The sequence below is a fragment of the Corythoichthys intestinalis genome, chromosome 21 (assembly GCF_030265065.1).
Source record: "Corythoichthys intestinalis isolate RoL2023-P3 chromosome 21, ASM3026506v1, whole genome shotgun sequence".
NCBI classification, from domain to species: Eukaryota; Metazoa; Chordata; class Actinopteri; order Syngnathiformes; family Syngnathidae; genus Corythoichthys; species Corythoichthys intestinalis.
In genome coordinates, this window is record NC_080415.1 from 20,855,152 (window position 1) to 20,883,079 (window position 27,928).

A 27,928-nucleotide genomic window follows, 5' to 3' on the forward strand; every position below is an offset into this window, starting at 1 on the left:
AGTCAGTGCACTGGAGTTGCTTATCCCTTTCCAATGCTAAATCTGAATAAATAAATTGAACACACAATGGGGGGGTATGGGGCGCTGTTTGTGAAGCAGCACATGCTGAAAATTACAACATTTTTTCACATTTAGTGCCACACAGTGTTGAAAACGTGGTGTTAGAATTTTTAACGTCACCTTTTTTTTTTTTTTTTTTTTTTTTGCACATTTACGACATTATTTAGTAACCTAAATATTATTTTTTAAATAAGAAGTTTTGGACCTGAATGTTTAAATCTAGAACTAAATATTTAATTTAAATCTTAAATTTATATACTATATCCTAAATGTTAAATCAGGATACGGTCGGAACTAAATATTTAGTTTAATATGCAAATTCACATGACTGGAGACCGGAAGTAACAAAATAAAAGCTGGTGGAGCAGCTCAGACTGTCTGTTTACATTGCTTGAAAATGAATGAAACCTACTCAACGGTGGCAGTCTGCTCTTGGATATGAGTCATTGTGGTAATAACAATATATAGGTAAAATTCATATTTAGGAGAAACTATTTAAAGAGTATTTTGTGTGCTCCAGCTTTTATTTTGTTACTTCCGGTCTCCAGTCATGTGAATTTGCATATTAAGCTAAATATTTTGTTCCAACCATTTCCAGATTTAGCATTTGGGCTATAGTATATAAATTTAAGATTTAAATTAAATATTTAGTTCTGGGTTTAAACATTCAGGTCCAAAATTTCATATTTAAAAATTAATATTTAGGTTGCCAAATAATGTTGTAAATATACAAAAAAAAGGTGACTATACTTTAACACCACGTTTTCAACACTGTGTGGCACTAAATGTGAGAAAATGTCGTAATTTTCAGCATGTGCTGCTTTAAAACGGCGCCCCATGGGGGGGGGGGCTACTTCGCGGTTTTTCACTTATCGCGGCGGGTACTGGTCCCCATTAACCGCGAAAAAACAGGGATCACTGTATTTCAGCACCACCTATGCAGTGTTATGGACCGCCAAGTGGATATAACGAGACTGAACTGAGATCGAAGACTTTTCCAACAATTACGGCTTTGCGAGCCGCTGCGACTCGGGCTTTGGAAACCTGCTGTGCAAGAAGCTTGAACGTACGGGCTTCCACGTCCTGGCCGAGTGTCTGGCCCAAAACAGAGCTAAGGATATTGAGGAGATGACGTGCCGTACTTTAATGTTTGAATGTGACCAGTCTGGACAGCATTCAAAAAGCCATGAAGTTATATTTACTCTCTTACATTTACACTTATTGTGGCGTATTTGTTTTTTTTTTTTTTTTTTTTTATAATATCAAAATATAGATTGAGATACGAAAAACATCTGATCTTGAACGGGTGCTTGTAATTTGGACTGGTTTCTATTGTACTGGGCGGCTTTCCTAATGGGCTGCATGCTGTCTTTCCTATCTGGTAACCCTAGGAAGCGACATTTCCGACAGTCAGTGAAGAGTGCATCAAGTCCATTCAGTAGGAGGGCAACTGTTCTGTTGCACAGTTTGGAGCCAAGGAGGGCCGACTGGACCACGCCGACACAGAGACGGCTTTTGTCGATGTTTTAAGGCAAAAATCGAATCTTTCTTCCCTGCATTAGAACCCGTGGAGCCAAAAAGGTAAGACAACACGAGCGTTGTGTTAAATGAGCTGGATTGGGAAGGCTGTGTGACGTATGCGGCTAACGATAGTAATGGTGCTAAATCCAGTTCAAATAGACTCTGCGTTGACCGCTGACGATTGCAGGTGTTTTGTCCCCATTACAACTCATTTACACCCTCACTATTTCCACATGACATGTACAAGTTGGATGGCGGGGAAAATTCCTAAATGTCCTCATGAAAATGGAGTGATTCCAAAGTAAAACAGGAACTAGCTATAAGCTAGCGTCAAATGTTGAATGTTATATTGTATTTTTCTTACAAACGTTTAAACACTAGAGTGGAATTTGCATAACGTTGCTAGCAAACATTTTTAAAAACATTTATTGGCTAGTAATGATATGGGAATTACACAGAAAAATACTACTGGGTTGATGACGTCACTCATTGTTCACGACGAGTCCAAACTTTTACTTTCTGTATTTCTGTTGTATATTAAAAGATGCTAACAACTGTGGGCTCCCACTTCGCTTTTTCGATAAGCATGTTAACATAATGGGACTTTCCATTTGTTGTAAACCATTATACTAATGGTAAATTTTGTGAGTTTTTCTATAATACTTGCACACCATTTGTGGGCGAGTGAAAAATTATACTTTGTTAGCTGGAACAGTGCATAATAGGGAATGGGACGTACTACGTCATTGTTTGGACCCGCCTCCATGCTGGCAATATAATTCACTTCCGGGCCGGCAGAGTCAATGCGGATTGTAACGTGTGGTAGTGCTAAGCTAACTCTTTCGGTGTTTTAGAAAGAAAATATGGGTGCTTATTGTTGCGTTACCGGGTGCAACAGCGTCTCCTACGACAAAAAAAGGGGTTAGGAAAAATGGACTCACTTTTCACCGTTTTCCTGCATGGAGGACCAAATATCAGATCACGAAGGTACGACGGATGGCTGGATTGCAGCGGTTCGTCGGAAAAGCATTTCTTATGATCATATTTCTGCTGGAATGAGAGTGTATTCCCCTCATCTCTACTCTTGTAAGTTGAACGATTTATCCGTTTTGGTTTCAATACGTTTTTTGTTTTTTTCTTTACTGTTGTGTAAATCTGCCTCGGTAGCAATGCTAACCTACTCCTCCTCACCTACCTGTTGTGTTACTAGGAAAACCTGCATATGAAATGCTGACAACACATCCCGATTGGTCACCATATCTCTTCTTGGGTTATTCTGAGGTCAAGCGCACCACATCGGAGCGTTATGAGAGGTTGGAAAGGCGAAGAGTGCACGCTGAAACTTCAGTTTGCTCTGCTCTTACAAACACAATCCCAAGTGTTATGAAAAGTCAATAAAATATGAATACCAAAACATGACTTGAACAACTTCTTGACAAACTGTAACTGCTTGTTGTTTACTTCAGGTCTTCATAATAAACAGGTGTAATAATTACAAAGTCAGGTGACTTAATTTTGTTATTCTATTTGGAATATGCATTGACAATTTTTGGACAGTGTTGTAGACAAGAACTGGGACTGATAAGTTGCAATAGATTTATTTCAAGTAATGCAATTTCTCCAATACGATATTTGAATTGACAGTTTAAAATCTTTAAATTAGTGCAAACAAGGCCCACCCTCTGACGGTGGCAGCAAATATTATATAATTATAAGTAATACACAAATACAAGATCACAATAAACGTGTCTTTGTCAAAGCAGTTTAAAACACTATTTACTGGCCTTGGGTAAATTGCCAGACAGGATAAATATGTGCTTTAAAGTTCTTGCATTTCCATTTTAAGTATTGCAAGTACTAGTCTCCAACACAGTATTTGAACTGACAGTTTAAAATCATTTTAGTACAAAATGGCCCACACTCTGGCAGGGGGCAGCAAATATTATAATACATAATACATTATAAAAAGCTATATACTATATAAATACAAGATCACAACAAAACCTGTATTTTTCAAAGCAGTTAAAAAACATCCAGTGGCCTTAGGTAAATAAACGTGTATAAATATGTACTTTACAGTTCTTGCATTTCTATTTTAGGTATTGCAACTTTTCCAACACTATTTGAATTGACAGTCTAAAGTCTACATTATTGCAAATAAGAATATTATAAATCAAAAATAATAATAGAATATATAAATTCAACATTACAATGAAACGTGTCTTTGTCAAAGTGGTTAAAAAAAACGTCACTGGCCATAGTTAAATAGCCAGGCAGAATAAATATGTGCATTAAAGTTCTTGCATTTTCACAAGTTAAAAGCCCGCAGTTCATCGACGAGAAGGGCAGACCCAGATGGCGTCTGCTGCAGGGGCTTGTTTGAGTCCGACACAGGACAAATGGAACCACTCCATTGAACAAATTTTCTTTGTCAAATGATCCAAGAAGAGAGATGGTGACCAATCGGGATGTGTTGTCAGCAGGTTTACCTAGGAACACAACAGGTAGGTGAGTCGTAGTAGGCGAGCAATGCTACCGAGGCAGATTTACACAACGGTGTAAAAAAACAAAAACGTATTGAAACCAAAAGTGGATAAATCGTTCAACTTACAAGAGTAGAGATGACAGGAACACACTCTCATTCCAGCAGAAATATGATCATAAGAAATGCTTTTCCGACGAACCGCTGCAATCCAGCCATCCGTCGTACCTTCGTGATCTGATATTTGGTCCTCCATGCAGGAAAACGGTGAAAAGTGAGTCCATTTTTCCTCACCCCTTTTTTTGTCGTAGGAGACGCTGTTGCACCCGGTAACGCAACAATAAAGCACCCATATTTTCTTTCTAAAACACCGAAAGAGTTAGCTTAGCACTATCACACGTTACAATCCGCATTGACTCTGCCGGCCCGGAAGTGAATTATATTGCCAGCATGGAGGTGGGTCCAAACAATGACGTAGTACGTCCCATTCCCTATTTATATTTATGTAATTACTTTAAAAAAAAACAAACATTATGTAAATTACTGTCAATGGCAGACAATGAGTTAATGAAGCAGGCCGAACACTTGGGAGTCCTTAATACTGTTCTTAAGAAAAGTCACATAACTGATTAAACAAACAAAAAAACAGAAACAAAAAAAAACAACAAACAAAAAAATGAAATCACACAACTGACGCAAATGAAAACCAAAACAATGGAAATCCAATGAATCCACTAAAGACTCCCACACCTTTTTAATAACAAATGTATTAAATAGCGAATACCTATACAGTAGGTTTAAATATATAAAACAACATGAAATATGCAATAAATGAACATTTAACATCATTTCAACCTTAAATTTAAGACTCTTCTTGGAAACGGTGAGGAACAATAACTTCCTTTTGTGTTTTACTGGCGACTGAACTAGCTTAAGTGTCATTTGACCCCTGTCCCACAAAAAAAAAAAAAAAAAAAAAAAATGTTGTTGATTCTGGTGCCTCCTGATAAGAATTATAAAGTACCAGCCATGTTCCCTGTGTGTACTATTTTGGGCTTCAAAGGTGTTATAGGCTGTATAAAGATACAAAGGGCATGGATACCTGTGTTTTTCCCCTCACAAACAAAAGATTGAGTGTTCATAGATTTAAAAGAAGCTTTTCCTTGGACACGCCTACCGATGGTCTATGAACATCATGGGTTTCATAAGGTGAAGACATGAACTCTTATCACTATGAGAAATCAGGGTAAAAATCATTGCCTTGATATGATGACGGGAACGGGAGTGTGAGTCTGTTTTGTGATTGAGGATAGGAAATAGACCAGTGTTTTTCAACCTTTTTTGAGTCACGGCACATTTTTACTTTGGAAAAAAACCTCGTGGCAAACCACAAACCAAAAAATTTTCCAAAATTACTTTCTGTACGGTATATTTAATCATACAATAATTTCTCAGTATTTATACTTACTCTGTGTGAAACATTAGCGTGTTTAGATGAACATAAAGCCGATATCCTGGCAAGAATCTTCTTCAACAGCTCTTAGTCTCTCTCTGTTTTTATTTATTTTTTTACAGCAGTTATACTTGAAACGTTCAGAATTATCAGACAGGGGGACTTGAAAAATGTCTTTAACCGCATCAGGCCGAGCATCTCGCTGACAATGGCTTTACAGACAGCTACTACTAATGTCCCTGCCACAGTGTGGGACTTTTTGGATTTAGCAACGGGTTCAGCAACAAGGTAACTGGCTTTGAGGGCTTTTCATTCACCTTTGTAGTTTTTCCAAGCAAAGTTTCTCTTGTGTTTTCACAAAGGCGAGAAAAATAGTCCATTGACTTGTTTTGAAGCGACTGGTGTTTCGTTTGGAGATGACGTTTAAGCTTGCTTGGCAACATGGTGCTGCTCGTGTCACATTCAAGAACTGCTCGGATTTCTCGCCATCAGCCACTTTGCCATCCTTGACAATGTGTTAGAATAAAACACAGGGGGAGGATTGACGGTCGTCAGACTCGTCACGTATGGATAAAATGGAAAGGACACTTTCTTGTATATTGACACTTGACGAGTCGATTCAAATGATGTACAGTAGACGTGCTGGGGTCCACATTGTCACGGACAGCAAGGTGGCTGATAGCTAGAAATCCGAGAAGTTCTTGAGCGCGACACGAGCAATACCTCGGTAATCTGCACATGACGAAGAACTTTCTACTTACTCTTTCCTTCCCATTGCATCTCCGCCGGGCGACGTAAAAAAGCGATATTGGATAAGTTCTCGCTGCACATCTGACGATCTCTCATGGCACATTGGTTGAAAAACACTGGAGTAGACCACCTGAAGTCGCCACTTCATAATAATCTTTAACCTACAAAGAAAATTGGTAAATATATCATTTGTACTAGTTCTATTCTAACATTAACTACGCTTATCATAAAGTAAACTATAAGCATTCTATGTGAAATGATTATTAAAAGCTCCTTTCCCACAATGCTGTACAGTGTTACAAACCAGACCTCAAGCTTTACTCAATATCACAACCTATTTTGGGACAAAAATCAATCCCCTTTGTGAGGCGAAATTGTAATTGAGTTCAACATGAAAAACCATAAAAACACCAGCAGCCAGTCAGCACTTTTTGATGTAGCTCATTTAAGCTGACTTTGCATTTTAAAGGTGTCATTAATAAAAGTGCTGCTTCATGCAATGGATGTTCATCCATCCATGTACATGAATTCTTATCAATTTTTATCCCTAGTGACAACATATTTTTACATGCTTACTTCGCGACATACGGACATATTAACATTAGTCTCTTTGTTTATTGTACTCACTGACAGTACATATGCAGTCTCCAGCATCCCATGATTAAGTGGGTCATTCGCGGTTTGAAAAGCAGCTGCTTTGAGAGGTTCACGTGACCCACGTTGCGCTTACAGCTGATCTCTCATCACCCGGAGGGCATGCCGCAGTTTTTCCTAACCAAAACCTGCCGTCATAAGTGTCGCTGCTTTTTTTCCCGCACAGTGCACCGTCGTCATGGCAGAGGCCCACCAAGCAGTGGCCTTCCAGTTCACTGTCACCCCAGAGGGCATTGATCTTCAGCTGTCCCATCAAGCACTCACTGAGATCTACCGCTCAGGCGTCCGCTCCTGGAAGAAGCGAATCATTAGACTCAAGGTTGGTTCGCCTCAATGGTTTTGCTTTCCTGTGGGTCAATACTTGTTCAGTGATTCAACCAGGTTGACTTGCTTACTTTATGGGTTAATAAGTAGAAGAGTAAAACCATTGTAACAAATATGAACTTTTCAAAATATTGCTCATATTTGATGGACATGCGCAGGCACTAACGCAGTGGTTCACAAATTAGGCACCGATGCAGCAATAAACAAAATTACTTTGCCTTATATATGGCGGAAAACACTCAGGTGACTTGAAGTTCCACTCTGAGTGCCAACTTTCAAAATTGTCCAATATGCATGTGTGATACGTCATTGGAAAGCTTAAAATCTCAATTTTCAGGGGAAAGAAAAATTTTGAACAGGAGGGCATTTAAAAAAAAAAGTTTTTTAAACAGCAAAACCCCATCTAGACGTGAGAGCACGCGAGAGCAGAATTACAGACGCCATGACTTTAACGAGATATTATCGCGTACTTACCTTGTTTCGATCCAAAAACTCCGTGCAGCATGTATCACTGAGTGCCAAGACACAAGTGTGAATGGCCACAGCTGGATTTGTTTTAGATTTTATGGGTGAAACATGGTAATATAACAAGGGTCGCGATGCAGAAATCGCAGACATCAAGAGGTGGTCGAGATTTTCTTTTTCATCTATTTACCCTTTTAAACGTTTTTTCTAGATTTTTTTTTTGTTTGGATCGATTATTTATCATCTAACATATCGGAGAAAATGCGACAGTAACAAAAAAAAATACAATTAAGCGATAGTTATGAGGTACATATCCGTGACTTTTTTTACAGACGCCATTTTTTTCATTGTGACATAATTTGTTTAAAAGTTTAAAATATGTGAGTGAATACTTTTTTTAAGTGTTTTTTTTTTTTTTGTGCGCAAAATATTAGACATCAATTAATGATTCTAAGCTAAAAACGACAGACATTTTGAATAATAAATATAATTACTTACCTTCTTTTTATGGCTAGGTTGAAACAAAAGCGGTTGCGCGACGTCTGTAAACGGGGGTTTTCAGGGTAAAACGGAGAAATTAAAAATAGTTCGGGGACTTAATGCGCCGTAAATCTGCTATGGCTGTTAGGATTCTCGGAATGGAGGGGATCTTTATGCAGACACAGGCACGGTGTGGCAATAAACCAAAATGTTTTATTGTGTCCTACACAAAAGCAGTGGAACTCGATGATCGGGGTCGTCGAGTGGGCGTGAGGTGATGAAGCTCGGGAAGGAAGGCAGGCATGAAATCCGACAAGGGGCGCGCAAAAAACAGGACCTGGGACGAGAGCAAAAATGTCGTGAGCCGGTGATCAGAGCAATAAGAGAAGAATGCGAGATACAACTGACTTAGCAAACAGACACGTTGATCGGGCGACGAAGTGGCGGCGTCCACTGCTTTTAAAGAGGGCTGATTATCATCGCCATCACCTGTGGCCGCTCCACCCGTCTGACATCCACACTGTAATCAGAATAAAAACACTCACCCCTGCCAGAGGTGGGCCAGGGCTTAGGAAGGAGGAGCACAGGCCCTAACAGGACCCCCCCTCCTACGGGTGCCACGTGGCGCCCGACGAAGACGCCCAGGATGGGCGCGGTGGAAATCACGGATGAGCTCGCGGGACAACACCCACTGGGCTGGAACCCAGGACCGCTCTTCTGGGCCATAACCCTCCCAGTCCACCAGATACTGGAGCCCACGGCCACGACGGCGGACGTCAAGAAGCCGCTCTACACGGTAGGCAGGACCTCCATCGATCGAGAGAGGTGGTGGAGGCGGCTGAACGGGGGGAGCCAAGGGGCTCGTAGAAACTGGCTTGACTTGGGAGACGTGGAAGGTAGGGTGGACTCTGAGATTGGCGGGGAGCTTAAGGCGCACAGCATTAGGATTCACTACCTTGGTGATCTCAAAGGGGCCAACGAACCGAGGGGATAACTTAACAGACTCAGTTTTTAGCGGCAGGGACTTTGAAGAGAGCCACACTTTTTGGCCGACGGCGTAGCTGGGTGCAGGTGTACGATGGCGGTCAGCCTGGGCACAGGACTTCTCGGAGGCGCGGAGGAGTGCGGAGCGCGCCTGCTCCCAGACCCTGAGACAACGATCTATGTGGCCTTGGACCGACGGGACGGCGATTTCATGTTCCTGTGAGGGGAATAATGGGGGTTGGTAACCCAAGGAACACAAGAATGGTGACATACCCGAGGAGGCATTTGGCAGGGAATTGTGCGCATATTCGACCCAGGGTAGTTGATCACTCCAGGTGCTGGGGTGAGCCTGAGTGGTGCAACGGAGGGCCACTTCGAGCTGTTGGTTGGTCCGCTCGCACTGGCCATTGGTCTGTGGGTGGTAACCAGAGGAGAGGCTCACGCCCACACCCAGGGCCGCACAGAAGGCCTTCCAAACTTGTGAGGTGAATTGGGGTCCACGGTCGGAGACGATATCAGCCGGAATGCCATGCAAACGGAATACATGGTCAGTGAGCAGTGTTGTGGTTTCTGTGGCTGACGGGAGCTTGCGAAGCGGGATGAAATGGGCGGCTTTGGAGAACCTGTCCACGACGTTGAGTATCACTGTGTGGCCCTTGGACGGAGGTAGACCGGTGACGAAATCCAGTGCTATGTGTGACCAAGGGCGGCTTGGGATGGGTAACGGGCGGAGGAGTCCAGAGCTGGGCTTGGTGGTAGTTTTGCTGCGCGCACATACTGTACATGCCAGAACAAAGGATCTGGTGTCTTCTGACATGGACGGCCACCAGAATCGCTGGCGCAGCACAGCCATGGTTCTACGTATGCCGGGGTGGCAGAACAACCGGGAGGAGTGAGCCCACTCCAGCACCTGGGAACGGAGAGCCTGGGGTACAAACAGGTCGGGTTGTGGGCCAGCTCGGGGGTCTGGGTGTTCACCATGGGAATCCTTCACCTTCCGCTCGATCTCCCACTCCATTGAAGCGAGGAAGCAGGTTGGTGGAAGAATGTGAGCGGGTTCCTCCTTGGGTTCGGTAGTCTGGAACTGGCGTGACAGAGCGTCTGGCTTGACGTTTTTGGAACCTGGAATGTATGACAGCGTGAAGTTAAAGCGGCAGAAAAACATGGCCCACCTGGCTTGTCGTGGATTCAGTCTCCGGGCGGACTTGAGGTACTCCAGGTTTTTGTGGTCGGTGAGCACGACGAAGGGTTGGGATGTCCCTTCCAGGAGGTGGCGCCATTCTTCCAAGGCCAGTTTCACCGCTAACAGTTCTCTGTCCCCGATGCTATAATTGCGTTCAGCGGGAGAAAGCCTGCGGGAGAAAAACGCACATGGATGGATCTTGCCGTCAGCGGGCCGGCGTTGGGACAGCACAGCGCCCACGCCAATCTCTGAGGCGTCGACCTCCACGATGAACTGCAGTGACTGGTTGGGATGGACTAGCACCGGGGCAGAGGTGAAACGGCTCTTGAGGTTGCTGAAAGCGGAGTCTGCGGCGTTGGACCAACGAAACGGGTTGGCGGTGGAAGTGAGGGCAGTGAGTGGAGCCGCGATCCGGCTGTAATTACGGATGAAGCGGCGGTAAAAATTGGCAAACCCGAGAAACCGCTGAAGCTGCTTCCGATCAGAGGGGCGAGGCCAGTTCAGAACCGCCATGACCTTTGCCGGGTCCATGCGTAGCTCCCCCTGACCTACGACATAACCAAGAAACGTAGTCTCTGGAACATGAAACTCACACTTTTCTGCCTTGACGTATAGCCTGTTCTCGAGGAGCCGCTGGAGTACTTGACGGACGTGGTTCTCGTGCTCTTGAGGTGTGCCGGAGAACACAAGAATGTCATCCAAGTAGACTACCACAAATCTGTTAATCATGTCTCCCAGGACGTCATTAATAAGGTTCTGGAAAACCGCTGGAGCGTTTGTGAGTCCGAACGGCATTACCAAGTACTCATAATGGCCCAGGGGTGTATTAAAGGCTGTCTTCCACTCGTCCCCCTCCCTAATACGGACAAGGTGATAGGCGCTACGTAGGTCGAGTTTTGTGAAAATAGTAGCACCTTGGAGGGGGGTGAACGCAGAATCAAGGAGTGGAAGAGGGTACCTGTTTTTGACAGTTATCTCGTTCAGGCCTCGGAAGTCTATGCAGGGTCTCAGGCCGCCGTCTTTTTTGCCTATGAAAAAGAAACCCGCACCTACAGGGGAAGACGACGGGCGAATGGCCCCAGTTGCCAAGGACTCTGTAATGTATTTTTTCATTGCCTCCCTTTCTGGTAGAGAGATGTTAAAAAGGCGACCCTTGGGAAGAGTCGCACCAGGAAGGAGGTCGATTGCACAATCATAAGGGCGATGCGGCGGGAGCGATGCTGCACGGTCTTCATCAAATACCTGCCCCAGGTCGTGGTAACATTTTGGTACTGCGGACAGGTCAGGTTTTCCCACGCTCTGGACAGGACGGGCAGGCACTAAAGCGGATTTGAGACAGTTATTATGGCAGAAGTCGCTCCACGCCGTTAGCTTGGGGTGTGTCCAGTCTATGGCAGGGTTGTGTGTCTTTAGCCAAGGCAGGCCGAGGACCAATGGTGTGCCGGGACTGTGGAAGACTAGAAAGGAGCTCACCTCCCTGTGGTTTCCAGACAGAAGGACGTCAACGGCGTCGGTTTTATGACTCACACTGAACAGGAGACGCCCATCGAGTGCAGTGGTTTTCAAAGGGGCAGGAAGCGGGTGCGTAACCAGCCCCAATTGGTCCACGAGGCCACGATCCATGAAGTTCTCGTCAGAACCACAATCCACAAGGGCGGTCACGGTGCGGGACTGTTCCTTCCAGGTGAGTGTGGCTGTGAGCTGGAGCCGGCGTGAGGAATGATGGGACATGTGGCTCACGAGTAGTCCCCCCTTTCTTGGTGAGCCCCGACGCAGCGGGCAGCTGCAGATAAAGTGCCCACCTTGACCACAGTAAATACATAATTGTGCAAAATACCTGCGTGCACGCTCCTCCTGCGACAGCCTGGTGTGGCCATACTGCATTGGCACCGTCCGTTCAGCAGGGGGCCATGTTGTCGACACTGCGTCAGTGGCCCGGACAGGAAGCGGGGGTGGTCGTGGAAAGACCGTGAGGGGCAAATGCGGGGCGTCCGGCAGCACCCTGCGTTGTCTCTGGCGTTCACGCATGCGATTGTCAATTTGGATAGAAAGGCTGACGAGATTGTCCAACGAATCTGGCTGGTCCCGGGTGGCCAATTCGTCCTTGAGAGGCTCGTTCAATGCGCGGAGGAATACCTCTTGAAGTGCCGCGTCATTAAAACGACTCTCAGCGGCCAACGTCCGGAACTCTACTGAGAATTCGGCTACGCTCCGAGACCCTTGCCGAGCCGACATGAGACGTTTGGCTGTCTCTTTTCCGCGGATTGGGTGGTCAAAGATTTTGCGCATTTCTGCGGTGAAGGACGCATACGAGCGACACACGGCGGATCCCTGCTCCCAAACTGATGATGCCCAATCGAGAGCCATGCCACTTAGGCAGCCAATAAGGTAGGCAATTTTCGCTCCATCTTCGTGGTATGTGTGTGGCTGTAGCTCGAAAACTAGGCTACATTGCAACAGAAAGGCGCGAGGTTGCCATTGTACGGCGCCGGAGCGGGGACGTGAGGCTCTCGGCCCGTAGCAAATGACGCCGGGTTACTCGCTGGAACGCGGCTTGGCGAGGCGGCGGCGTGGCGAAGAGGTGACGGGGCTAGTTGTGCTTGTATGGCCCGGAGTGAGTGGGAAATGGCCGTTACCTTATGGAAGAGGAAGTCAATGGCTTGGTGTTGGTCCCGGAGTGACCTGGGAGAGCCGGAAGGATTGTCTGCGAGATCCATCGTGTCCCGATCAAACTGTTAGGATTCTCGGAATGGAGGGGATCTTTATGCAGACACAGGCACGGTGTGGCAATAAACCAAAATGTTTTATTGTGTCCTACACAAAAGCAGTGGAACTCGATGATCGGGGTCGTCGAGTGGGCGTGAGGTGATGAAGCTCGGGAAGGAAGGCAGGCATGAAATCCGACAAGGGGCGCGCAAAAAACAGGACCTGGGACGAGAGCAAAAATGTCGTGAGCCGGTGATCAGAGCAATAAGAGAAGAATGCGAGATACAACTGACTTAGCAAACAGACACGTTGATCGGGCGACGAAGTGGCGGCGTCCACTGCTTTTAAAGAGGGCTGATTATCATCGCCATCACCTGTGGCCGCTCCACCCGTCTGACATCCACACTGTAATCAGAATAAAAACACTCACCCCTGCCAGAGGTGGGCCAGGGCTTAGGAAGGAGGAGCACAGGCCCTAACAATGGCAGCATATAGACATATTGTATTATCAAACACAACAGTTGTTTTGGCCTAAGATACAGCAGTTTCTTTTAAAGAGGAGTGCAAGAGCAGAAACTGCTTCTTCAGTCTTGTCTGTGTATTCCGCCAAATATATAAAGTTGTTTTGGTTTTTTCTTTCTAACCAATAGACATATAGTTACAGGAATAAAGTCTTGAGTTCTCTTAAGAACAGAAGCGACTTCTTTTTTATAAAGATTGAAGCTAATTATTTCTTTAACATTTTTGTGTTAACTGGCGTTTTTTAGATTGTCTGTGAAGCCCTTTGAAAGGTTTTGATGATTTGAGCCTATAAAAAAATAACTTGAGTAAAAGGTATAATTTGAGTTGTTTTTTAATTGAGTCATTCATTGCTTTTGACTGTGATAAACATCCAATCCGCTTAAACTGGGAGGACAGACAGCGATCATTTGCTGCCTGCACTCTCAGTTCAAATGGATTGGAATGGATTTATATTGCGGTCAACGGCAGCCAATATGGTAGCCAATATCCATACATTAAAGTATATTATAGGGCATCTTGAAGTTTCTCAAGTGTGTATGAATAATGTTTTTCTCAAGGTTTGCTGTTTATGTCCATCATGACTGCAAGAAGTAGATTTACCCAAAATATTGTAATTTATTCATTATGTAAATAACTTTACCTGAAAGTGGATGGAACAGGATTTACGATCAATCTTTCGCTTTCTCCCAACAATCAGAACAGCGTGATCACAGGAGTGTATCCCGCCAGCCCGTCCTCATGGCTCTTTGTGGTCATCGCTATCCTAGCCACTATGTACACTCGCTCCGATCCTTCCATGGGACTCATTGCCAAGATACAGGAGCACCTGCCTGTCAGGTAAGAAATAACACACTCACCGGATGCTTCATTAGATGGTGCACATCCCATTTTTTTGATTTGCAATGCTGTTCCTTAATACTGTAGATGTAGAAAAAAAAACATTTTCTTTTTTTCTGCTCCTCTCCAGCCAGTCTATGAGCACCCAATGTCAGACAGTAGTGTCGGCGGTGCTCTTCAGCACCTTACTGTGGCTCCTGCTCATCTTTACAATGCGTCTCTGCCTCAAGCAGCTCCTCTCCTACCACCGCTGGATCTTCGAGCAGCATGGCAAGATGTCCACCACCACTAAAATCTGGGTGGTCCGTGTTTGTTTCTGGCCTTTTTTACTCTGTAAGGTTCAAATTTTTAAAAAAAATTGTATTAACCGCATGCTTATGTCCATGTGGCAGGCACTGGTACGCATCTTCTCTGGCAGAAAACCTCTGCTCTACAGTTATCAGGGCTCATTACCAAACCTGCCTGTTCCAGCTATCAAGGACACGCTCAAGAGGGTAGGTTGCTAATTGATGCACAGGGAATGCATGAAGTACAGTGGGGCAAATAAGTATTTAGTCAACCACTAATTGTGTAAGTTCTCCCACTTGAAAATATTAGAGAGGCCTGTAATTGTCAACATGGGTAAAACTCAACCATGAGAGACAGAATGTGGAAAAAAAAACAGAAAACAGAAAATCACACTGTTTGATTTTTAAAGAATTTATTTGCAAATCATGGTGGAAAATACGTAAGTATTTGGTCAATACCAAAAGTTCATCTCAGTACTTTGTTATGTACCCTTTGTTGGCAATAACAGAGGACAAACCTTTTCTGTAACTCTTCACAAGCTTTTCACACACTGTTGCTGGTATTTTGGCCCATTCCTCCATGCAGATCTCCTTTAGAGCAGTGATGTTTTGGGGTTGTCGTTGGGCAACATGGACTTTCAACTCCCTCCACAGATTTTCTATGGGGTTGAGATCTGGAGACTGGCTAGGCCACTCCAGGACCTTGAAATTCTTCTTACGAAGCCACCCCTTTGTTGCCCTGGCTGTGTGTTTGGGATCATTGTCATGCTGAAAGACCCAGCCACGTCTCATCTTCAATGCCCTTGCTGATGGAAGGAGATTTTCACTCAAAATCTCTCGATACATGGCCCCATTCATTCTTTCCTTTACACAGATCAGTCGTCCTGGTCCCTTTGCAGTAAAAAAACAGCCCCAAAGCATGATGTTTCCACCCCCATGCTTCACAGTGGGTATGGTGTTCGTCGGATGCAATTCAGTATTCTTTCTCCCCCAAACACGAGAACCTGTGTTTCTACCAAAAAGTTCTATTTTGGTTACATCTGACCATAAGACATTCTCCCAGTCCTCTTCTGGATCATCCAAATGCTCTCTAGCGAACCGCAGACGGGCTTGGACGTGTACTTTGTTCAGCAGGGGGACACGTCTGGCAGTGCAGGATTTGAGTCTCTGGCGGCGTATTGTGTTACTGATAGTAGCCTTTGTTACTGTGCTTCCAGCTCTCTGTAGGTTGTTCACTAGGTCCCCCCCGTGTAGTTCTGGGATTTTTGCTCACCGTTCTTGTTATCATTTTGACACCATGGGGTGAGATCTTGCATGGAGCCCCAGATTCAGGAAGATTATCAGTGGTCTTGTATGCCTTCCATTTTCTAATAATTGCTCCCACAGTTGATTTCTTTACACCAAGCGTTTTACCTATTGCAGATTCAGTCTTCCCAGCTTGGTGCAGGTCTACAATTTTGTCTCTGGTGTCCTTCGACAGCTCTTTGGTCTTGGCCATAGTGGAGTTTGGAGTGTGACTGACTGAGGTTGTGGACAGGTGTCTTTTATACCGATAATGAGTTAAAACAGGGGCCATTAATACAGATAACGAGTGGAGCCTCGTTAACCTCGTTAGAAGAAGTTAGACCTCTTTGACAGCCTGAAATCTTGCTTGTTTGTTGGTGACCAAATACTTATTTTCCACCTTAATTTGGAAATAAATTATTTAAAAATCAAACAATGTGATTTTCTGTTTTTTTTTCCACATTCTGTCTCTCATGGTTGAGGTTTACCCATGTTGACAATTACAGGCCTCTCTAATATTTTCAAGTAGGAGAGCTTGCACAATTCGTGGTTGACTAAATACTTATTTGCCCCACTGTAAATGACTCTGATTTGTCTTTCCTGTTCAGTATCTGGAGTCGGTGCGTCCGCTGATGGATGACACCCAGTACGAACGGATGACCAAATTGGCTGGCGAGTTCGAGAGCCGCCTTGGAAACCGGCTGCAATGGTACCTCAAGCTCAAATCTCTCTGGGCCGCCAACTATGTGAGTAACCACAGTTGACCTACTTTCTCGGAAAACAAAGTCCACGTCGGAAAATGTCATTAACTATATATGCCTTTCAGAGTTTCTATCTGTTGCATTATTTAGAATGACTCAGCAGGAAATTGTTTTATTGGTCGATTTCTCATTGAGGTGTTTTTCATGTATTATAGGTCAGCGACTGGTGGGAGGAATATGTCTATTTGCGAGGAAGGAGCCCCATTATGGTCAACAGTAACTATTACGGCATGGTATTTATTTTTATTGGATCATTATTGATTCATTCCTGCTAGATGATCTTATCAACCACTGTCTTAAAAACTAACAGCTTTCCTAACATCCTATGTCTTTTCTCTTCCCCAAGGACTTAATGTATGTGACCCCCACACCAATCCAGGCAGCCAGAGCTGGCAACACCATCCACGCAATGTTTCTATACCGCCGCAAACTTAACAGAGAAGAGCTCAAACCTGTGAGTCTGGCTACTGTTGCTAAGGCAACAAGAGTCGCGCCAACTTGAACTGTGATTCACTTACAGGGGTGCCAAAGTAATTTTTGTTGTGGGCCACATTGTAGTTATGGTTTCCTTTGGAGGGCCATCTTGTCGGTCAACACAAACTCATTGGCTGCGTCTAGCACCATCAATGCCTGTGAAATTCAGGCTGCATTGATGCAGTCCACATGATTTACTTTCGCATGGCACACACACACACCAGTGCCTGACATGTAATGTTTCAATTTTGTAATTATTAAGACATGAACAAAGCAAATATTTTTAGCTGTTAGATGGAATCATGTGCATCCATCAATCTGTTGTTTTCAGTTTTACTGTATTACCTGTAATGTGCTTCTTAGTTTTTTATTTTTATCTTAATATGATAACCCTCATGTTCTCATAGCACCCTTTGTCTTACACCTGCTCCTTTTACTCTTATTTTTTTAACCCCACTCCCACAATTGTTTTTGCTTGACTTCATGACCCCCCCCCCACCCTCCGCCTCTCAGAGTCGTATACCCGGCACTGTCATTCCTCTGTGTGCGGCTCAGTGTGAGAGGATGTTCAACACTACACGCACTCCTGGAGAGGAGACTGGTAAAGATACAGACATGAATACACACACACACATGGAGACACACCCACTCGCGTTTTGTGTCTCAACATCCCCTCAAAGTGGCCTTTTGTCCAAATGTGTGATCCACAATGTTAGTGTAGAGATACAAGTATTCACAATTTTGCGCTTAAAGTTGTATATGAGTATAGTCATGCCTCACCTGTCACCTTTTGTCCTACGCTGCTCTTTCTGGGTTTACGTGCCCGGCTGTTCTTTTAACTAACATCGATTTTCTTGTCTGCCCACACTTCACATTCTCTCACCTTTCTTCGGTTTCTTTTTCCATCCTATTATCTTTTGTTTCTTTTCTTGCGTTCCATTCTTCTTCTTCTGACTCAGTGGTTATTGAGATCTGCAGTTCCTTGCTGTTCCTATCAGTTTGAGAGGATGTTTGACACATGTCGAATCCCTGGAGCTCTAACAGGTAGTATTTATACTTTGTCAAACTGGATCTTTCCTCATTTAAAGTTTTTAAATAGAAGAAAATGACCACTAGCTATTGGCTATAGGCACTTGCTATTGTACTTTATGTTTTGAGTGGACTGGATTCACTCTAGGCATGTGCCGGTATGACATTTTGACGGTATGATGATAACCTTAAGCAAAAATACCAAGGTATCACGGTATTGCAATTATAGCTCTAAAATGTCATTTTGAGACGTATCGGTTTAAAAAAAACAACTTTTTTTCCCATTGAACAGGACTTTTTTTCCCACAACATATTTGCAAATTAAACATCCACATTAATATAATGTTAAAATAAATCAATAAAATAACAAAAAATAAATAGCTAAAATATTTTAAATATAATTTAATAAATAGAACTTGAAGACTAAACCCAGAGCAACAGCTCAAGTTGCTCAATATTAGAACAAGAACCCTTGGAAATATTGAACTGGACTTAAACAACATATGATCAAATTGTTTTCATGTAAAACACGTACAACTACTACTATTAATATTAGTTAACTATTAGGGTTGTTCCGATCATGTTTTTTTGCTCCCGATCCGATCCCGATCGTTTTAGTTTGAGTATCTGCCGATCCCGATATTTCCCGATCCGATTGCTTTTTTTTGCTCCCGATTCAATTCCAATCATTCCCGATAATTTTTCCCGATCATATACATTTCGGCAATGCATTAAGAAAAAAATGAATAAAACTCGGACGAATATATACATTCAACATACAGTACATAAGTACTGTATTTGTTTATTATGACAATAAATCCTCAAGATGGCATTTACATTATTAACATTCTTTCTGTGAGAGGGATCCACGGATAGAAAGACTTGTGACTTTGTATATTGTGACTAAATATTGCCATCTAGTGTATTTGTTGAGCTTTCAGTAAATGATACTGCAGCCATGCCCCAATGCATGATGGGAAGTGGAACCATGATGGAAGTAAAACCATGACTGTGCATCATGCTACCAATGGATATATCTTCTCTGCTTTGGGAAATAAGGTGACAAAGATCAGTTGCCACCTTGCTTCCCCACATCGCTTCCCATGATAATTCTAATCATTGGGAGAGGGATTGCAAGGTTTTAGCCAATTGAAGAAATGCACCAAAGGCTGCCAAAATTCACTCTACTCATTTTGCGCTGCCTGTTATCTCTCTATATAGGTAAAATGGCGTCATTACAGATCGAGCGCGACAATGAGTGAGAGGGTCGTGCAGCGCATATATTAATAGCGTTAAATATTTTAACGTGACACATTTTTTTAATAAATTAATTGCCGCCGTTATCGGGATATTTTTGTTAACCCTACCTTAAGCCTAAACTAAAAACTTTAAATATATATATATTTAAAAAAAGGCATGGCCGATTTTTTTTTTTTGCCGATTCCGATACTTTGAAAATGACGTGATCGGACCCGATCGATCGGGACATCTCTATTAAATATTAATGGAGAAAGAGAGTAAGAAACAGCGTGTGTGTATGACTCGTATCATTATTTACACATACACACAAACACCCTCTCTCAACACAAATTCGACAGAGTACTAAAACACAATAGGCTGTATAATGAAAATTTTATTTTGAACAGATGTTTACAATAGCGGAAGACTTTATAAAAGTAGGCTAATGGTAGAGAGGAAACTATTTAGCCATCTTGGCATGCTAACTAACCACATTATCTGCCTCGTTAACAAGCTTACATTATAGTATTTGTTTTACCATCACTAGACACACGAAACACGCTATAGTGAACTCTCGTAGCTGGTGGGAAATGTTCATGACAGCCTTTACTTACCTTAAATTTTATGTAAACTGACAGATGATGGTCACGTAAATGTGAAATCATGTTGGAGGTGTTGATTCCCCTGGCAACCACCCTCCGCAAGCATGTCTGCCGTCCTTCCTCCTCCAAGCCGCGGCAGTCTGTTTCTTTTTGGTAGCCAAAGTACTCCCATACTAGTGATTTTGTGTTTTTTAAGGGGGGGAAAGCGCATGTGTAGTGTCACTAACAGAGCAACAACCGGAGGGGGAGGGGTGAGCGCTGCCGCTCTAAGCCACTGTTTTCTCGCTGCATTTTTGGGACATAAAAAATAGCTAATACTTTATTACGGTATGACGAAAAATTTCAGTGGTTTTGACACCGTGACGTTTTCAGACCACTGTAAACCGGTAACCGGCACATGCCTACTTCACTCCTTATGCAGACTGAGCTGAAATATGCTATAATTCTATTGCCAAGTTCCAGACTGCCCTTCGTATGTTGTAAAATCGGAAGCAGGAGAGGGAAGTTCTCTAAATTAAAATCAGTTTGTGGCTTTGGCAAACTGCAGCTGTTCATGAATAGCTATGTGCACTGAATCAAGCCGGCCATGTGGAATGTGGCCCTAAATAGATGGATCCTGATACGAAAGAGTGCCACGGTGCCAGTTTCAACAGACTAAATTGCTGAATAAACCTACACATAACTAACACTACCTGAGATACGTGAGATACTTATTTTACATGTCAAGTGTATTAAATAATAACTGTGTGCCTGTTTTTCCTCTTAAAGACACCGTGCAGCACTGGCAGGATAGCGACTATGTAGTCGTATACCACAGAGGACGCTACTTTCGGCTCAGGGTGTACCAGGCAGGCAGACTGATGTCCCCCAGGGAGATTGAATTCCAGATTCAGAGGATCCTCGATGACCCTTCAGTCCCCTGCACGGGAGAAGCGAAACTTGCCGCTCTGACTGCTGGCGACAGGTCTGTCTGACAAGCAAATGCAAAATGTTTATTTGAAAAAAAGAAAATACAGTGGTACCTCGACATACGATCGCTTCGACACACAATCTTTTCGACATCCGACGTAAAATTTGACTCGCCATTTGTTTCTACATCCGACGACATGCTCGAAATATGACGACATGACAACACCGCAGACGAACGCACGGCGGATTTTCTTGTGAGAGAAATCAACACGATTGGTACCGGTGGTGAAACAAGGAAAAAGGTGACTCTTACCATTCAAATGATGATGCAAATTATAGAAAAATATGAGCGTGGGGTGCGCATCCGTTAACTGCCTCAACAATACATCTCCACAGTCCTCCTCCGCCCATTGTTCGCTAGTCTTTATAAGTTAAGGTGACAATTATTATTGTGGTAACATGACCAAAGTTTAGAACTTATCCAACACAAAACGCCCACTGTCTTCCGCAGTTGACGGTGTTCTCAAGACAACATTAAAAGTGAAAGTCAACTCTCAACCTCACCGCTCCCTCTCTCCGTCACTCAGCCGCGCGTTGCGTTCAGGTACAGCAAAAAACGTCTGCCACATTAGAACCTGATTCGTTACATTATTACAGGAATTATTTTTATTATTATTATATTATTATTCCGATTTTTATTTATAATTTATTTGTTTTGCCATGTGTAATTGCCATTTTTAATAGCACCAGCAGTATTTATTAAGGATTTTGTGTAGGTTTTTGGGCTGTGGAACGATTTAATGGAATTATAATGTATTCCTATGGGAAAAATCCTGATGGACATACGACCATTTCGACTTACAAACAAGGTCCTGGAACGAATTAACTTCGTATGTAGAGGTACCACTGTAGAAGACAAACCAAAATAAAAAAAAAAACAACAACTTATTTTTACCCAGGATTCCATGGGCACAAGCCAGGAGCAAGTACTTCAGCAGTGGGATCAACAAGCGCTCACTGGACTGCATCGAAAAAGCTGCGTTCTTTGTGGCTCTCGATGATGACGAGCAGGGCATGATGGGAGATGACCCCTCGGGGAGCCTGGACCGTTATGCTAAGTGCTTGTTGCACGGGAAATGTTACGACAGGTAGTTGTAGTCCAAAGTGAACTATGTGAAGCCATTATGTATAGTAATTCCACCATCATTTTTGTCAGTTTTGTCTTTACGGTCCTGTTTTCCTCACTTTTTCTCTGTCTTCTATTTATTTTGGGTGTAATGGCGTACCGCTAGCAAAACGTCACTTTTGCTCATTAACATTCATGTTCATATTCACGTTAGCAATTGTTGCTAGGTGGGTCAACCTCCTGTTTGTCCCTAATAGTAAATGCATGGAAATAGTGTACGAACGAGATGTTTACTGAGCTAAACCTACCAATTCTGTCTAAAAAATTATGTCCCTGGTGCCAAATTTACTGGTCAAGATGTGGAAGAACATACAAATGTTCAGTTAAAGAGATGGCTTGAGTGTTGAGGGCTGAAAAAGACTGGGAAAAGAGCCGACCTGATCCAGAGGTAGCTTTTTTATTGACACCTTTTTTTTTTTGTGTGCATTGCCTTACGCCACTGACAATGACCCTCTCCTGTTTCAACAATCTATCCTTTAACACCATATGCCCTGTCTTGTTTATATATTATATCCTCTGGTTGTCTTATGTTTCTGACCGTTCTTAGGAGTGATTTACATTGCTATATTTGTGTAGCGATCTCAAATGCTACTCAGTGACGGCTAACGAACACTTTTAATTTTTTCATTGATAACAAATCTTAATTCTATAATTTATTTACACTTCCCCCTTACAAAAATTGTTTTTCTTACAACAGAAAAGGTAACAACAGTGGTAGTCAGATACCATTTAATTTTTTTTCAGGTCATTCATTGTCAGAAGCAGTACAGCAAAACGCCACGCTGAAAATAAGTAAATAAATAAAAATATCAAAATGGCTTACCTCCTCATCCTCTGAAGGACCATGGCCCCAGACAAAAGGTTTACTGCATATGAAGGTGAATGGCTTCACCTTGCTGGCGTTAAACTGGTCTTGTGACGCCCGCAGAAGTTAATCCATTCTTCACATTTTTTTCCTGAGTTTTTTGGGTTCGGGAAACGTATGAAGAAAACATCCTTTATATGTCTGTCTTCATAATGTCAAGAATCGTTTCTACAAGTTCCATAGCAGCAGTGTTTTCTTGGCATTTTCTTTTTTGAAAGATTACCAACAGAAAATGAGCAATAATAACATAGTTTGTATGCGAGGGCGTGTCTATGTTGGCCCACTTCCTGGTTAAGATCGCGACGTACGGTCTAAAAATAGCATTTGTGCGTTACGCTATTCTATACTATAGTGACATGGTGTAAATTAGACTAAATAGGAAGAATGAAAACAGGAAATATTTCAATTTACCCCTCTTTTCGAATAGTAAAATTCTTGACAATCCTGCTTTTTACACTGAAATAAGGTGGAATGAAACAAAAAATATAGTATTATAAATGGGTGGTCTGGAACGTAATCACTATGTTAGAGGCAGGAATACCGTATTTTTTCATACTGTATAAATTGTTGTATTGAGTCCATATTTTTATTAATATTGTTGTATTCTCTGTCACGCAGGTGGTTTGATAAGTCTTTTTCTGTGGTCGTCTTTAAAAATGGTAAGAATGGAATAAATGCGGAGCACTCGTGGGCTGACGCGCCGGTGATCGCACACCTGTGGGAGGTGAGGGGGATCATCCCAGAGCCACTTGTTTCTCAGTGGATGTAAATGCCAATATTAGAAAATTGGTTTCTATTTCTGCCTTTCCAGTATGTTGTGGCCACCGACTGTTTCCAGCTCGGTTACAACGGTGAGGGTCACTGCAAAGGCGAAGTGGACCCGTCGCTAGCACAACCTCTGAAGCTTTCTTGGGAAATATCACCTGAGGTTAATTGGTCAAGTACTGCAACACAGCTCGAAATTCTTTGAAATGTGTGTTTTAAAATGCATGTTTGTGTGTCACAGTGTGAGAAGCAGATTTCTCAGTCCCTGTCAGTGGCCCAAACCCTAGCCGATGACATCGACTTCCATGTGGTGTCCTTCAGAGACTTTGGCAAGGGAAAGATCAAGAAGTGTCGAGTCAGTCCGGATGCTTTCATCCAAATAGCTCTTCAGTTAGCCTATTTTAGGGTGAGAAACACCTGCAAGTTTGAATGGTTCTCTGGACTTTGGCTGAAGTATTACAAGCCAATTGTTGTTTTGATATTCTAGAGTCGGAGAATGTTTTGCCTGACCTACGAGGCTTCCATGACCCGTCTGTTCAGGGAGGGCAGGACCGAGACTGTTCGCTCCTGCACCAATGAGAGCAGTGCCTTTGTTAAAGCGCTTGTGGGCGGAGAGGTGAGAATATCCACTTTTCTCATGACACATGAGAAAGTTTGGGATGGACACATCTGTATGGAGTAATAGGGCATCTTACATAAATTAGCTGTTTTTCTCCACCAGTCAGCAGATGTATGCAGGCGCCTGTTCCGCACAGCATCTGAAAAGCACCAGAACCTTTACCGCATGGCGATGACCGGCGCCGGTATCGACAGACACCTCTTCTGCCTCTATGTGGTTTCCCAGTACCTCAAAGTGGAGTCGCCTTTCTTGAAAGAGGTTCATTTTGGGCTCTTTAATCGCATTTTTTCCATTTTTGTCTTCATTCACACAAATAGCTGGTCCTTTCAGGTCTTGTCAGAGCCGTGGAGGCTGTCCACCAGTCAGACTTCTCTTCAGCAGCCGGAGCTGTTCGACCTTGTCAACCACCCTGAGTACATTTCTTGCGGGGGAGGCTTCGGGCCGGTGAGTGCAGCTGTTGGTGTCTCATGGGAGCGGTGTGCTTATTTCATGCAATTACCACATAAACGGAATTCTTACCGAACAGTTCTGTTCATTGAATCTGCATACTTCTAAAATCATGTTGCGAGTCTTCCCCTGTAGAGCGGAAGCTACCGTTTTACAGCTGCAGGAATATTTTTTGCTTCACCGCTGCGGAAAATGATTGAAGTCTGCGAGAAAAAAAAATCGTTAAAATGGAACAATCAAGACAAGTATCTAAGATTGTGTCAACTCTGACTAATCTACAGTAGTGCATCTAATAAAGTCAGCCAGATGGAGGTGAGAGAATGGACATCTTAAGACAAGTTATCCAATAGATTATTAATTAATCCATGACGATGTGTCTGCTTTTGTTTCTTTACGGGACAAAATGACAAAATAAGTATTTGGTCTATACCAAAAGCAAAAGCATTCATTTGTAACTCTTCACAAGCTTTTCACACACTGTTGCTGGTATTTTGGCCCATTCCTCCATGCAGATCTCCTCTAGAGCAGTGATGTTTTGGGGCTGTCGTTGGGCAACACGGACTTTCAACTCCCTCCTCACCCCATGGCGTCAAAATGATAACAAGAACGGGGAGCAAAAATCCCAGAACCACACGGGGGGACCTAGTGAATGACCTACAGAGAGCTGGGTCCACAGTAACAAAGGCTACTATCAGTACACAAGAAAGTACACGTCCAGGCCCGTCTGTGGTTCGATAGAGAGCATTTGGATGATCCAGAAGAGGACTGGGAGAATGTGTTATGGTCAGATGAAACCAAAATAGAACTTTTTGGTAGAAACACAGGTTCTGTTGTTTGGAGGAAAAAGAATACTGAATTGCACCATACCCACTGTGAAGCATGGGGGAGGAAACATCATGCTTTGGGGCTGTTTTTCTGCAAAGGGACCAAGACGACTGATCTGTGTAAAGTAAAGAATGAATGGGGCCATGTATCGAGAGATTTTGAGTGAAAATCTCCTTCCATCAGCAAGGGCATTGAAGATAAGACGTGGCTGTGTCTTTCAGCATGACAATGATCCCAAACACACAGCCAGGGCAACAAATGAGTGGCTTCGTAAGAAGCATTTCAAGGTCCTGGAGTGGCCTAGCCAGTCTCCAGGTCTCAACCCCATAGAAAATCTGTGGAGGGAGTTGAAAGTCCGTGTTGCCCAACGACAGCCCCAAAACATCACTGCTCTAAAGGAGATCTGCATGGAGGAATGGGCCAAAATACCAGCAACAGTGTGTGAAAAGCTTGTGAAGAGTTACAAAAAACGTTCGGCCTCCGTTATTGCCAACAAAGGGTACATAACAAAGTATTGAGATGAACTTTTGGTATTGACCAAATACTTATTTTCCACCATGATTTGCAAAGAAATTATTTAAAAATCAAACAATGTTATTTTCTTGTTTTTTTTGTTTTTTTTTACATTCTGTCTCTCATGGTTGAGGTTTACCCATGTTGACAATTACAGGCCTCTCTAATATTTTTAAGTAGGAGAACTTGCACAATTAGTGGTTGACTAAATACTTATTTGCCCCACTGTACATCCATTGTGATCATTATTAGGAGAACGCAGCAAACAGGAATCAGGTTAAGGGGGAACAAAAGGGGGAGAAAGTGACAGAAAAAGCACAAACAACAACAAGAAATACATTAAACACCTACTATAACTAACTATGAATATGTTGGAGCTATCGTTAGCTCGTTTTATTTCCGGTTGACAGCATGTGGGGGGCCTGATAACCACGGAAAGGGGGGACGGGGTCTGAGAGATAAGTGATTGGGAGGGGTGAAGTGGACCTAATTCAGCCATGTGGTCTAGAACCCAGTATTTGTATGAATCCATTGCGAGTGTGAGTATTTAGGCATCCTATTCTATGCCGTCTCATCACTAATCCTGACACAGGGATTTCCTACTTGAATGTGTCTAATTTCACCTAGTCATACGTACATCTGTCTTATCAGGTCGCCGATGACGGTTATGGAGTGTCGTACTACATTTTGGGTGACAGCATGATCAACTTTCACATCTCCTGCAAGCACTCCTGTCCTGACACGGTGAGTTGCCGTATTTTTTTGCAAGGAGCAGACAATACAATTTACCTCCTTTTTTTTGTATCTCTTCAAGGACGCCCATAAGTTTGGTGCTAACATCACGAAAGCCTTGCACGACCTGCTGGAGCTGATGAGCCCCGTCCAGAAAGAACCAAGCAAAACCGAGGAGAGTCGACCTGAGGTCAAGAAAAACTTGTAGAGGAGAGAAAAAAGGGATTCTGAAGGGAAGATGTTTTACTCAGCAAGGGAAGTGTGGAAATGTTTTTATGTTGAGGGGGGTAAGAGATCAGAGCAAAAGATGGTTCTCTTGAGGGAAACCAGTACAAGTGAGCAGATGTTTTTCTACATACATTTATATATTTGTGTTTGTCATTCAAATTCAGTTGGGATTTATACGTATTACAGTTGATATAAGCATTTTTGTACAGGGGCATGTTTCTGTTTCGATACCAATGAATGCTCTGAGTCGATGCGCATCTGTTTGCTTGGATGTTGTGCAGTGACAATACACACACTTAGACACTTAACCGTTATGACAGCAGGCGCCTGAAACATTCCTTAACTTCAAACATTTTGCTTTGCACCGCAGTAAAATGTTGTGGTAATTCTTAATGTGCCAAAGGCTATTGTTTTTCAAATGTGTTCAGGTTATCCAGCAGGCATTTGGAAGCACGTTCACTCCTTTTTTGTATAAATGATTTGTCATTTTAATGTTGGCATTTCTAAAAAAAGCAATGTAACAATGCAATTTTGGTTTTTAAACATGCGGGTCAGATGTGGGCAAGAAGGTTACTAGGGGAGCGTAGGAGAATGCTCTGTTGATTTTGTTTTTGGTTCTCACCACTGAGTTTGTCATAATTCTTTTGTCAGACTTTTTATTTCAATATTACATGTTAACATAAAGACATTCTTGAAGAAAAATGTGCTTGTCGTGTGTTTTTTTGGGGTTGGTTTTCCTGTT

At 43.0% G+C, this 27,928-nt stretch overlaps 1 protein-coding gene across 7 annotated transcripts; it reads left to right on the forward strand.

Moving 5' to 3' along the window:
- The first annotated feature begins 984 nt into the window (after positions 1–984).
- Positions 985–27,888, forward strand: LOC130910061 (carnitine O-palmitoyltransferase 1, liver isoform-like). Of its 7 annotated transcripts, none has more exons than XM_057827108.1 (19): positions 985–1,126; positions 1,452–1,641; positions 7,087–7,239; positions 14,282–14,421; positions 14,552–14,915; positions 16,601–16,738; positions 16,909–16,986; positions 17,100–17,207; positions 17,741–17,828; positions 20,866–21,061; positions 21,966–22,154; positions 23,676–23,781; positions 23,869–23,985; positions 24,064–24,228; positions 24,310–24,438; positions 24,544–24,699; positions 24,772–24,885; positions 26,878–26,970; positions 27,041–27,888. In XM_057827108.1, the coding sequence occupies exons 3-19, from the start codon at positions 7,099–7,101 to the stop codon at positions 27,164–27,166; spliced, it is 2,448 nt and encodes an 815-aa protein (XP_057683091.1). In that variant the 5' UTR covers positions 985–1,126; positions 1,452–1,641; positions 7,087–7,098; the 3' UTR covers positions 27,167–27,888. The 7 variants fall into 7 exon arrangements, with proteins under 7 accessions (XP_057683091.1, XP_057683090.1, XP_057683096.1 ...); XM_057827113.1 differs by lacking the exons at positions 985–1,126; positions 1,452–1,641 and adding an exon at positions 3,454–4,085 and having other exon boundaries at positions 14,552–14,723; positions 14,814–14,915; XM_057827110.1 differs by lacking the exons at positions 985–1,126; positions 1,452–1,641 and adding exons at positions 5,356–5,804; positions 6,320–6,442.
- Positions 27,889–27,928: the final 40 nt, after the last annotated feature.

Excerpts from the sequence above, each read along its gene's own strand:
- LOC130910061 (XM_057827107.1), top strand. The coding sequence starts at position 4,050 with ATGTGTTGTCAGCAGGTTTACCTAGGAACACAACAG. Across the intron at positions 17,829-20,865 it reads CACTCCTGGAGAGGAGACTG|ACACCGTGCAGCACTGGCAG; the intron begins GTAAAGATACAG and ends TTCCTCTTAAAG. Across the intron at positions 21,062-21,965 it reads GCTCTGACTGCTGGCGACAG|GATTCCATGGGCACAAGCCA; the intron begins GTCTGTCTGACA and ends ATTTTTACCCAG.